This window comes from Cavia porcellus, unplaced genomic scaffold (genome assembly GCF_034190915.1).
Source record: "Cavia porcellus strain 051 isolate PalLab524CR breed Dunkin Hartley unplaced genomic scaffold, mCavPor4.1 scaffold_17, whole genome shotgun sequence".
Taxonomy (NCBI): domain Eukaryota; kingdom Metazoa; phylum Chordata; class Mammalia; order Rodentia; family Caviidae; genus Cavia; species Cavia porcellus.
The window spans coordinates 43678904-43691834 of record NW_026947500.1 but is presented as its reverse complement, the minus strand read 5'-3'; the positions used below and the strand labels follow the sequence as shown (position 1 = coordinate 43691834).

The following is a 12931-nucleotide window of genomic DNA, read 5'->3' as shown; positions in this document are numbered from 1 at the left end:
TGAGACCCACCCCTGAGGAAAAACAACAGTCTTCGTTTATTTTCTCTCCCCCTCGACCCCAAATGCGTGGAACAGGACCTGGCACAACAGAGGCAACAGACTAGGTTCTATGTTCCTGTCTGTCAAATGAATAATTAAACAAGAAAATAGGATCCTTCCCTATCTCACATTTGTCAGCTGGAGTAATTTCAATATGGCACGTTCATTTAGCATCTGGACTCTGAGCTCAGATTGTGGGTTCAAATCCTGGCCCTCTCATTAGCTGAGCAATTTGTTTTCACACTGCCAGGGATCCAACCCAGGATCTTCACATGCTAGGCAGGCACGTTAGTATTGAGCTGCATCCTAGTCCTGCAGTATGAGCTTGATTCAGTTACTCATTGTTTCTGAACCTCTCGCCATCTTTAAAATGGGAATGATAATAATAGTGTTAGTAATAAATAATAGGGGCTGGGGATTTAGCTCAGCGGCATAAGCACCTGCCTTGCAAGTAGGCAGTTGTGAGTTCGATCCTCAGTACAGATAAAAATGAAAATGAAAATGAAAATGAAAAAGTAATAAATAATAGCCAGCCATGGTGGCCCATGCCTGTAATCCCAGCACTCAGGAGGCTGAGGCAGGAGGATCATTGTGAGTTCTGAGACCAGCCTGGGCTACAAAGTGAGCTCAAAGCCAGCCTGAACTGCATAGTGAGACCGTGGCTCAAAAAGGAAAAAAACAAAACAAGGAAAACCCCAAAACAAAACAAAAAAACCCGTAACAACAATTAAGATTACAGTGAGAATCAAACCTGTCAGAACACCACATGTGGCACACAGTAAGTGTCCAAGAGCTGGCAATAGCTTCCATCTCTCTATCACTCCAAGCTGTGGTCTCCCCATCACCTTGACCCTGCACACGGCTAACGCTGAGACCTACAGCCCTCACTACCTCTGTGGTCTTTACAGCAGAGCCTGCAGGATGAAGAACTTCTTGTACAGCGGCCCTGCCCAAGACCACACACGGTGGCCACGCTGGGATCAGGATCCATGTGCCCCCCCCTCCAGAGTCCCTGAGCTCCTTTCCTCCTGCCTCAGAGTATAGCACGCTTGTGTCTCGCTGCCCGTCCAGTCCACTAGACTAGTGAAGGGCTGTGATGGAAGGAGCTGGGCCAGGGGGCTGCAGGGAGAGGCAGAGCTGCAAGATGCTGCAGCTCAGATGCAGGAGGCAGGATCTGGGGTTACTGCTGGCCGTTCACTCCCTGCCCCATTCCCAGTTTCCTGCTTGTGGGTTCTTCCTGTTTTGCAGTGAACTCCAGTTCCCAAGGGCCCGTGTTAAGGCCCAGGACAGGGGCCAGGGCAGACAGCCAGAGGGAGCTATGGAGGACAGAGAGAGCACCAGGGCACTAGGAAAGAGGAGAGAGGGAGCAGAGCCAGGGGCAGGGGTGGGACAGAGGAACAGGCGGGGAGCATGGTGGGAAAGCTGAAGCAGCAGCGAGGACTGTGAGAGACGAGGAAGCCTGGGGTAGGGCAGGAGACAGCACACACATTGGGAGACAGCAGGCCCGGGCTGTTGCAAAATCTGCCCATGCATTCGCTTTCACATTTCCCAAAAGCCCCTCCGACAGCCCCATCTCAGACTTCTGCCTCCAGCTCCTGCTTTGTTCCCTCTCCTCACAAGGCCATCCCCTCCCATGGGCCCCACCCTGATTTGGGGATTCCTGAGTCATGAGCACAAGGTTCTCTGTTCCGCTCACATGTCCCTTCCCTGGTTTTCGCAGGCCCCAGCTGTCCTGGGAAAGTGGATGCTTGGGGACACCAGACTGGAACTGCTCTGTCTGCCCACACCCTCATCACAGCTCAGGCTGCCTGGCTGCCCAGACATTCCTAAGCCACCTGGTTCTGGGGGACTTGGGACAAACATTGGTCTGGGGCCTGGCTATGTATCTCCTGTGAGCTGAGATTGATCCCCCAGTCTCCTGCAGGTCACACACAAGCCCCAGCTGGGGCTGCCTGATCCAGACTAGAGTGAGCTGCAGAACAAGTAGGTCAAGGAAAAAATGCTCCAAGCTGGGAGTCAGCCCAGCCTGACCTCCGGTAGAAGGGGTGTTGCCAGTGTTTGCTGCCTGCTCCAGGGTTGGGGAGCCCCCTACTAGGAAGGGGAGGGAAAGGGTAATGGGAAAACCAGGTCCTTTTGGAGAGGTCAGAGACCAGCCACTGGGGCTTCTACCTAAGCTCGGGCCAGCCATCAGGTGATCCACAGCTGGAACCACAAGCCATACTTTACCAGCCCCACCCCTTCATGGCACAGTGCCAAGAGCCAACAGGTGTTAGGCCCAGAATGTCCCTGTCGTATGTCTCCTTGGCTCCTACCAGAAATAATCTCTGGGAACACCACTGGGAATTTCCCAAGTCACATTTCTCTCCCTCCACCCTTCTCTGTCACACACACACACACACACCAACCTCTAAAGGCTTCTAGTGACAGCAAGGGACCTGGGATGTAGCATTAGGAGAATTTGTCAGCCCGTGGTCACTTGCACTGCTGGGACCCTTCCCTGAAGCAGTGGTTCCTGTGAAGCAGGCCACAGGATAAGGTGAGCAGGCACTGGCTTCCCATTCCCTCACCCCCATTCTGAGGAAAGTGTGGGGTCACGGTGCAGAATGATAGGTACAAACTCAAGTGACTTCTGCCCAACCTCCAACCTCAAGACAGAGAAGAATCCACGAATTTCTGCTTCCTAGACCTCTATATCCAGAGATGATACAGAAGGAAGAAAATAAAGGCTTTTCTTTTCTTTTTTTTTGTCTTTTTCTTTTTTATCAGTAGCGGGGATCGAACTCACGACCACACACTTGCAAGGCAGGTGCTTATGCCGCTGAGCTAAATCCCTAGTCCCATAAAGGCTTTTCTTGTAATTTATCTTTATGGAGATTATTTCATCTTCACAATAAACCCTAGGAGATAGTTACTGGCAAGGTATGAATATCAAATTTGAATACGGATAAGACTGATTTAAAAGCTCAAGCTCAGGCTAGGCATGGTAGTACAAGGCTGTAATCCCAGCATTTGGGAGGGTGAGGTAGGAGGCCAGCCTGGGCTACAAAGTGAGTTTAAGGCCAGGCTGAATTACACAGCAAAACTCTATCTCTAAAAGGCAAAAAAAAGCGGGGGCAGGGATATAGCTCAGAGGCATACACACCTGCCTGGCAAGTTCGAGGTCCTTCGTTCAATTTCCTTTAGCAAAAAAAGAGAAAAACAAAACAAAAACCCAAAAAGTTCATGCTTAAACAAAATGAATCCCCACCTCACTCCATTACATAAAATTGTCTCCCCAAGGGGAAGAATATTTAACTCATTTGCCAAGCTAGGGTACAGGGCTAGTTCACAAACCAGACACTGATTTATTGGGACTGGTGCCATCCATATATATTGTTTTTATTTTTGCATCTGTATCTTTCTTTTGCATCTTGAAGAACTAAGGTGTGAGGAGCATAGAATCATCTGGTAGAAAATATGTGAAAGCTGTGGAACCCAGGTATCAAGGCTCCACTCCAGGCCCTACCATTTACTTGAAATCCCCATCTGTCCTGGAATCATCTCTCACTATAAAAATTGAAATAAAACCTGCTACATCAATCCCTCCTACATGGGGTATTTGCAGGCACAAAGGATATAGACATATTTGAGCAAGTAGGAAGAAAAGTAAAAAATGAATTTGAAGGAGTTTTGTTCTACTTGCTAAAATTTGGTGAGCTAAAGATGTACATTCTGAAAACACAATGGTCTGGTTAGTTTTCAAGAAGAGTAAGGGTCACATGAAAACAAACATTCTCTAAAAACTCCAGTAATATGTAATAGTTGGCCAGTTAGTCATGCCCCATGCAATCCCAATAATGTGAAAAGTTTCCTTTAGCAGAAAATCTCTTTATTTGGGGCTACCAAAAAATAGTATTGTTGAGTAATGTAATTTGGACAGTCTGTGAGCAACAGCCCATTTCAAAGATGAACCAGGCTTGATGGCACACACCATAATCCCAGCACTGTTGGAGGTTGAGACCAGAGGATTGCAAGTTTGAGCCCAGCCTGGAGAATTTAGCAAGACTCTGCTCTGACCCCCAGAGCTAGAAATATAGCTCACTGCAAAAGTTTTGAGTCCAGTTCCCAGTTATTATCTCCTCCCCAAGAAAAGATCGGCAGAAAACTTCAAGTTCAATCCATTCCTTTGCGAGCTTGGACAAATCATCTCTTTGGGTTTGTTTCCTAATCTGTAAAGTGAGAGAAGTAGGTCAAATTGGGATTTAGAGGTCTGATTTATAAACCTATGGAGAATTTTGTAGAAACTCGGGGTTACAGCAAAATTTCGTTGAGTATGTTTACATGTGTGTGTTATGAGTGTGCTTTTCTGAAGGAGAAAGGGCAACATTTTCATGGTTCACAACAGTGCTTATGCTTAATGACATTAACCACTACTTGGTCACCAGCCTCCCTGTTCTATTCACTCCTTAGCTTCCTTCAGGACAACTTAGTAAGCTCAGACTGGGAGGTACACACAAATAATTGAATCTGGAGTCCCAGAACAAGATAACAGTTCTGATTAGCTTTGTTTGCCAATAGGGTAAAGTGGATTTGTTTCTAGCCCAGCCTCTCAAACTGTGCACTGTGCGTCACTCCAAGCTCAAAGTCCTGAGGCCAAACTGGCTGCACCTGAAATGCCAACAAGACTGCTGATTCTGCAGAAACAGCACTGACTTCCGCTGGTATGTGCCTGCCCAAAAATATCGCTTCTGTGCGATGAAAGATCTCTCTGGGGAATTCAGGCTCTGGGTCTGGGAAGTCTGAACATCCTGTGTGACCCAAATCCTTGGGGAAGAAGCTTGACGTCTTGGCTCTAATTAACTGAATCTTGGCAGCCAATGGGCGGGAGCGCAGGGAAAGGAAACAAAGAGGTTAGTTAAGCATTGCTAGGAGCACGAAGAACAAGGAGACTACAATGGACCAGCTTCAAGGACACAGGGAGTCCAAAGGGTTCTTCACTAGCTGTACTCTGCACCCCAAACAAAGCCTCTCCAGGACACCAGGGTCAGAGCCAGGCTCCACCTCGACCGGGAGGCAGCCCCACCCCCGGCCCAGCAACGCCCTGGCCTGAGGGGGCGCTCTTTCTCCCTGCCGTGGTTCCGCCCGGTGAACCTATCACCTTGGTTCGGGAGGACACAAACTGGACCTCGGGCCCTGTTTACCAAGACAAGGTTTTCTAGCCCTCTCTGCCACGCCAAGTTGCACTATATTTTCGTACACCTCTGCTACAGCCAAATCGCCAACCTGCTCGTTTTCCCTCCCCGATTCTGCGTTCCTCACCGCCTGCCTTACAAAGATGGCGGCGAGTACACTTCCGCTTGGTGTCCTCACGAGTGCGTCCGGGCGGCTGCAGCAGGTGCTGTGTGATGCGTTCCGGCGTCTTTGCTGCACGGATCACAACGGTGATGGCGGGCAGCCGGTCTGGTTGGAGCCGGGCGGCTCTTTTCCAGCTTCTTCTTGGCGTGAACCTGATGGTGATGCCACCCACCCAGGCCCGGAGCCTGCGCTTTGTTACCTTGGTAATGGGTGACGGAGTCACCAAAGGGTTCGCCAATGCTAGAAGGGCAAAGGCCAGCTTGTGGATGGGAGGGGCAGGGCTTTTGCTGGGTCGGGGGTCTCGAGGAGGAGGAAAAGCTGGTGTAAGAGACGCCTGACCTGGGGAGTTTGAGAGGCTGGGCTCATCATCGACTTGGGACCTTAGGCCATTCTGGGAGTCAGGTACCCGAGTAAGGAGTTCTAGATTAAGGCAGATGGGCTAGATCTGCCCAGGGACAGGGATGTAGTTAAAAGGTGAAGAGATGACATTGGTGCTCGTTTTTCCCAGTTTCCCCCACCAAATGCATTGCTTTTAGTCCTCTTAAAGTCCTTCCCACCTGTGCCTTTCACTTTGCCTAGGGCTTCACGTTACATTTCTTAGCCAAGGTAAGACCTTTCTCAAGCAGGATCTTTTGCAATGAGTATAAAGGCTTCCCAGAGGGGTGAGGCTCCCTGTCCATCAGGGGGCAGAGGGAGACCCTTCCGATCTGTAGGCAAGCCATTTTCTTTCCTCAGCTGTATCGACATGGAGACCGATCCCCAGTGAAGACATATCCAAAGGATCCCCATCAGGAAGAGGAATGGCCCCAGGGGTTTGGTCAGCTAACCAAGGTGGGTCTGATACCAGCCACTCTCAGGATAAGCTGGACAGTGAGTGATCTCTGGAGCAGGTTACAGAACTTGGGGGTCCCCTAAACAGCCACTTCTCACATGGGTGCTAACTTAAACCAGATTTTGTTGCTGTTTGTGCTGCTGAGGATGGACCCAGGGCCTCAGGCATGCTAAGCACATGCTCTGCTACGGAGTTACTTCCCCCATCATCCCTGACCAGATTTCTAGCTTTACATTGTGTTCTGTTCCCAGGACAGTGCTAAGTACAACTGACCACTTAACAAATAACTTCTGAGAGCCTATTAACCCAGTGCTACTTCCAGCCAGGGGTCAACCTAGAGAAAAACAGTGCCTAAATCCTTCGGGAGCATAAGAGCCATTCCTTGCCCCAGACCCTCTTAATGTTGGGTTTGCCCACAGGAAGGGATGCTGCAGCACTGGGAGCTGGGCCAGGCTCTGCGGCAGCGCTACCATGGCTTCCTAAATGCCTCTTACCGCCGGCAAGAGGTAAGGCTAGGAGGTCAAGCAGCAAGAAGAATGGGGTCTCTTGTCATCACCCACTGTCCTTGGTGAGCCTCAAGGAGAGGTTGGGCACTTCAGACTCTCTCCTGCTTTCTTGGCCACACGACCAGATCCAAGAGGTATCCAGAATAAGGGAGTCAGAGGATGTCCCTGAGGCTGAACTGACCCTGCTTAGCTGGGAAGAGGCAAAACTGATCAAACATCCAACCCAGACTTAAGTAAAGGCCTGCCAAAGTATTTTCTGACTGTGATGACAGGCTTCCCATCCAAGATATTTATTGAGCGCTTACTAAGGACCAAGCACTGTGGGGCTGAGGATTTAGCTCAGTGGCATAAGCGCCTGCCTTGCAAGCAGGCAGTCATGAGTTCGATCCCCAGTACTGATAAAAAGGAAAAAGACAAAAAAAAAAAAAGGACCAAGCACTGTGCTTGTACATCATATATAATAGTGCATCACACAAATACACTCTGACTTCCTGGAGCTTAGAGTGCAATGGGAATGGCAGATGATAAGTCAGGCAGGACCAAGATAAAGAGAAGCAGGAAAGGCTGGCCAATGTGCTGGCTCTTGAGGTCCTCTCCCCACACCAGGGATATGGATAGCTCTGGTTACTGAGCTTAGTCACAGCTGTCTCCAGAGTCTACGTTATTGTTTCCTTGAGGCTCACCTCTGTCTGAGCTTGCTTATCCTCAGTTTCTCCTTTTTCACAGGCCACTCTCTGTTCCTTATTCTCTCATCCTGGGAAAGAGGAATAGGCCTGATGCATGGAGGTTTCCACTGTGCTGGGGTCCCAGGGAGGAAGGACACCTCTACACATACCCACGTGAGCCTCTCTGTGCCGTCTTGACAGGTTTATGTGCGCAGCACGGACTTTGACCGCACACTCATGAGTGCAGAAGCCAACCTGGCTGGACTCTTCCCTCCTGACGGGACGCAACGCTTCAATCCTAACATCTCCTGGCAGCCCATCCCAGTGCACACTGTGCCTCTCACTGAGGACAGGGTAAGCCCTGCCAGCCCTTCCCTGGAGATGACGTGGGCAGCTATGGTCCTGGGCCTGCTCACCTGACTCCTTCTCTGCCTGTTTCTGTCTTTCGTCTACAGCTGCTAAAGTTCCCCCTGGGCCCCTGTCCCCGTTATGAGCAGCTGCAGAATGAGACCCGGCAGACAGCAGAGTATCAGAATGAAAGTGCCCAGAATGCAGTGAGTAGGGGAGAGCTAGAGCCTGGCCTCTTCTTCCCCAGGCCGGGACTGACCCTCAATTCATTTTTCCCTAGCAATTTCTGGCCATGGTGGCCAATGAGACAGGGCTCGCCAACCTGACCCTAGAGACCGTGTGGAACGTGTATGACACGCTCTTCTGTGAGGTGAGCCCACCAGGGTGCCTGCAAGATTGCGCTTCACCCTTGCCAGGCTCGGGTCTCCAGAGGGTAGAGCCTGATAATTGGGCGCTGCTGTCTGCCTGGGTGTCCAGCGGGCAGCTGTTTGTGAAACCTGGGAACTTCCCCATGGGGAAGAGAATCCGAGAGTGGGAACTGCTTTGCTGGTTGTCAGCAGTTCTTGCTGCACTAGCCCCAAGCTCACCGTGTCAGATCCTATCTGCTGATCTCGCTCTTCAGTCTGGAGCTTCCTCCCCTGTGCCCTGAACCCGCTACCATCCACCAAGACTGCCCTGTGCCCCTCACTCACCTCTGTCTCCTGTCCTCCTCACACACACAGGCACCTTCCCTCTGGGGAGGAGAGGCCCCCAAGAGGCTCTGGCCTAGGCCCAAGAACTAACCTGCCCACTGCGCCATACAGCAAACCCATGGGCTACTGCTGCCTCCCTGGGCCTCACCCCAAACCATGCAGCGCCTGAGCCGCTTAAAGGACTTCAGCTTCCGCTTCCTCTTCGGCATCCATGAGCAGGCAGCCAAAGCCCGGCTTCAGGGGGGTGAGTGACAAGGGCACCGTGTACCCCTCTCCTCAGGACCCTGCGGTACTGGAAATCTTATTCTTATGGGTGTGCTGGTACACACCTGTCATTCTAGCACTTTGGGAAGTTGAGGCAAGAGGATTGGAAATTCGGGCCCAGCCTGAGCAACTCATTGAGATTCTGATGCAAAATGAAAAATAAAAAAGGCTGGAATGTAGTTCAGTGCAAAAGCCCTGGGTTCAGTGCTCAGTACTTAAAACCATTTCCACTTGCTGTCCCTTTAGTCACGTAAGTCTCCCCAGTTCTGACACAGCCCATGTGGCACTGTGACCACAGTCAGGTTTGCATGTTTTTCTGCCACTTATTCCTAAGTCACACCCATCCTAAGTAAATCCCTCCCTTGGAAAACCACAGGGCCATTTGCAGAGAAGGCTAGGGATGCAGGTGCGAGCTTCCAGCTGCAGCTTTGGAGCACCCAAGGGCGTGCCAGTTGTCAGTGTGACCCACTGTAGTTCTGCATGGCACCTGCCCTGGCATGGAGCCACAACTGTGTTGTAAAAGTACTCTTCAGTTTTCCTCCTGTTCCATGCTGGAGTAATCAGACATGGCCAGGGCCTCCTGGCTTATTTATAAAGGGGCAAGTTTCTACATCTGTGTTTAAATATAGGTACTTGTATTATTTTGCTTCCCTCTATAAATTTGAAAGTTCTTAGAGAGGAGGATGTGGAGTGGAGTTCCAACATGGTCCTCACAAACCTAGAATTCTCTAAGCCAGAGGTGGTGGTGCATCTCTGTAATCCCAGGACCAGGAGGCTGAGTCAGGGGGATTAAAAGCTTGAGCCCAGCCCTGGCAATTTAGTGATTTAGCAAAATCTTGTCTCCTAAAAAAATGAAAAAAGTTTGGAGATGTAGCATAGCGTGAAGCCCATGGTTCAATCCTCGGTAATGCAAGGAAAAAAAAGAAAAGAAAAGAAAAATGTCCTCTGGGCTGTGGTCAGACCCAGCAGTAGCAGGGTAAGAAGCACATCAGTTGATTGGAAGGCACTGATGGCTGCTGCACCTGACACCAGGAACTTTTCTGCCCCAGGAGTCCTGTTGGCTCAGATACGGAAGAACCTGACCCTCATGACAACCACCTCCCAGCTCCCTAAGCTGCTGATCTACTCTGCGGTAAGCTCGGAGCCCAAGCTGGGAGCCAGGTTTCTTCTCGGTGTGGTTCCAGGGTTTGCAGGGCAGTGTTGACAGGCAGCCCCTCCCTTCTAGCATGACACTACCCTGGTCGCTCTGCAAATGGCCCTGGACGTCTACAGTGGTGCACAAGCCCCCTACGCCTCCTGCCACATATTTGAGCTATACCAGGAAGACAGTGGGTAAGTAGAGCTAGTAGAGCCAGGGCCGGCATGGGGGCGTGACTGCGTGGCTGGCATGGTGCGCAGCCTGTCTCACCCTGTCAACTCCAGCAATTTCTCAGTGGAGATGTACTTCCGGAATGAAAGTAAGAAGACCCCGTGGCCCCTGATCTTGCCTGGCTGCCCTCACCGGTGCCCACTGCAGGACTTCCTTCGCCTCACAGAGCCCGTTGTGCCCAAGGACTGGCACCAGGAGTGCCAGCTGGCAAGCAGTACTGCAGACACAGGTGAGTGCCACTGCCTGTGGGTCAGGTTCCAGGTTGCGTTCAGTTCCTAGCCCCAAGTTTGGAGGGAACTGTCACCTTGGTCCATTTCTCTGGACAGTTAGCTCTTCTGCCAAGACCACTTTGCACCTTTTGCCCACACCATACCCAGAAGTGATGCCCTCACTGTGTCACTGAGAGAGAGAACACCCAAGGGAATGCCTTCTCCATCACAGACCACCAGCTCACCTGCTGGCAGAAGCCACTGTCGCTGTCCCATCTCTTTTCCACAGGACCTGTGATATCTGTGTCCCCTTCCCTACTGATTAAGACCCATTCTTCCAGCTCTCCTGTTTCTCCAATCCCTTTGGGAGTAGACTCTTCCCAGGAGTTGCCTGGACACTAGCTTCACTTCCTCACTACTCAATTCCTGAGATGGACATTACTGTCTTCTGTCAGCCCCCGATCACAGTGACCAGTTCTTAGCAGCTTCTGTCACCTTTCAGCACCATCACAGAATGGATCACTCCTTGCTCAGACACTGTCTTGGGAACTGGGGGTGTAGCTCAGCGGCAGAGCACATGCGAGGCCCTGGATTCTATTCCCAGGACTGCAGAAATAAAACCCAAAATCTCAGTCTCTTGGTTTTCCCCTGCCTGTTTTTCTGAGTTCCGTGCCTCGTCCCTGAGGGTCACTTCTGTACCCCACTGCTGACTCACAGCCTCTCTGTGGATGTCCAGCAAGCCTGAGTTGACATATGGAACATGAGTCCCCCCGAGGCTGCCCCTGTTCAGTCAGCACTGCATCTGTCACTTAGTGGCTCAGTAAAACCTGAGGCACCGTCTGGCTCCTGCCCCACATCTAAGCCACTAGCAGATCATAGCCTTTCCAACACATGTCCTTGCCTTCCTGGTCCAAGCTGACCTTGCTCTTCTCTGAATCCTGAAGGGCCTCCTGGTGTCCTCTCATATTCTCTTCTTGTCCCTGCTTGTCTTTCAGTGCAGCAGAGGTCATTTCTTTCTTTCTTTCTTTTTTTTTTTTTTTTTGTACTGGGGATCGAACTCACAACGTGGCACTTGCCAGGCAGGCACTTATGCTGCTGAGCTAAATCCCCAGCAACAGGGGTCATTTCTAAGAAATGTCATTTGGCCATAGCACTGTCTTCCTCAGTGTCCCAATGGCTTCTCACCACACACAGTGAAGCCCAGATTCTCTGCTACGACCTCCCGGGCCTCCTGCTTTGCCTGAAGGACACTGACTTTTTGTGACCTTAGATGGTGGCAAGTTTATTCCCAAGCCAGGACCTCCTGCATCTGCTTCCCAACCCCCCACCTCTCACCTGACACTCTTAGATCTGTTAGTTTTTTCTTTATAGTTCTAGGGTTTAGACCCAGGTCCTTGGCAGAACCATACCCTCAGTATCCCCTTTTCTTTTTCAAGTGGTGAGACAGAGTCTCACTAAGTCTGAGTTGTCCAGGCTGTATTCTCCCTGCCATAGCCTCCGGGTACTGGGATTACACGTGCTGCTCTCAGATGTCTATGTGTCTCTCTCGGTGACACCAAGTCTCTGTTCTTTGGTGATGCCTTCCCTGAGCTTATCCATCGCCTGTGCTGGAGCGCGTCTCCCAGAGCATCGGCACCACAGGATAGAGACTGTCATGGCTCCTGTCTGTCCTGTCACCAGAGCAGCACCTGGCATGAAGTGGCAGCTTAATGCTTACAGGGTGAACCTAACATCCTCTCTCTCCCTCTCTGTGCAGAGGTGATTGTGGCCTTGGCTGTGTGCGGCTCCATCCTTTTCCTTCTCATCGTGTTGCTCCTCACTGTCCTCTTCCGGACGCAGGCCCAGCCACCAGGCTACCGCCATGTGGCCGACGGGGAGGACCACGCCTGACAACCACTCAGCCCCCTTCCCGCTGCCTCCTAGGGAAGTGGGCTGGCCCCGCTCTTGACTGCCAGTGCTCCCAACCTGTGGACAGGAGGCTGGGTTGGCCTCCCTGACTCCCCAGCCCAGACAGGCAATGGGGCCTGTCATGGCCCACAGCACCTGTCACCTACCTGACTTCTACCAAGTACTGTGTTGGATGCTGGCTTCTGATGGACCTGCCTCTTCCCTCCTCCCTGAGGACCTGAGGTGTACACAAGCGCTCATCTCACTCAGGACTTGGGATAAAAACTCCAAAGGAGTCAGTCCCCATCTGCCTTGCTTCTCCACCATGCCCTGCTCTCTCCCTTCTGGTTTGGAGTTTTGGCAAATAACTCAAAGAGGACATCGTTTTGCTACATAGCGCACATTTTAGAGAGAAAAACTGCACAACAATGGGCTATAAACATTGACTACGAAGAAATCAGGTCGCCCAACAACCAGCAAGCCAGTTGTCTTGTGTCCGGCAGAAGCCACCATTAGTGTGTGATGTGTCACCTAAGCTTGAGCAGCTCACAAGGGTGTTTGTACTTTGCAGGGGAGGGAATTGGGAGGTGGGAGGGAGTGAATCAAACTGAATCAGGAACCTGTTTTCCCCACCCTGGGGCTAGGGAACTGGACTGCTAGACTGTGGCCCTGAACAGGGCTATAGCAATTTCCGGAAAATGAAGTTTTGGATCACAAGTGCTGGTTCTGCACCTGTTATTCAGCTCTGAGACCCATGGGGCCCTCTGACGTGGGCAGTACCAGATC

General features: G+C 51.2%; 1 protein-coding gene across 1 annotated transcript; it reads left to right on the top strand.

The window, feature by feature from the left end:
* Positions 1-5401: 5401 nt before the first annotated feature.
* Positions 5402-12862, top strand: Acp2 (acid phosphatase 2, lysosomal). Its single transcript, XM_003465215.5, has 11 exons — positions 5402-5576; positions 6109-6204; positions 6625-6711; positions 7578-7730; positions 7832-7930; positions 8005-8094; positions 8528-8660; positions 9730-9812; positions 9906-10012; positions 10103-10278; positions 12015-12862. The coding sequence occupies exons 1-11, from the start codon at positions 5424-5426 to the stop codon at positions 12146-12148; spliced, it is 1311 nt and encodes a 436-aa protein (XP_003465263.2). The 5' UTR covers positions 5402-5423; the 3' UTR covers positions 12149-12862.
* Positions 12863-12931: the final 69 nt, after the last annotated feature.

Bases quoted from the DNA above. Each gene is read 5' to 3' on its own strand.
- Acp2 (XM_003465215.5), top strand. From the start codon at position 5,424: ATGCGTTCCGGCGTCTTTGCTGCACGGATCACAACGGTGATGGCGGGC. The intron at 6,205-6,624 runs GTGGGTCTGATA...GTTTGCCCACAG, and splicing joins GGTTTGGTCAGCTAACCAAG to GAAGGGATGCTGCAGCACTG. The intron at 10,279-12,014 runs GTGAGTGCCACT...CTCTCTGTGCAG, and splicing joins AAGCAGTACTGCAGACACAG to AGGTGATTGTGGCCTTGGCT.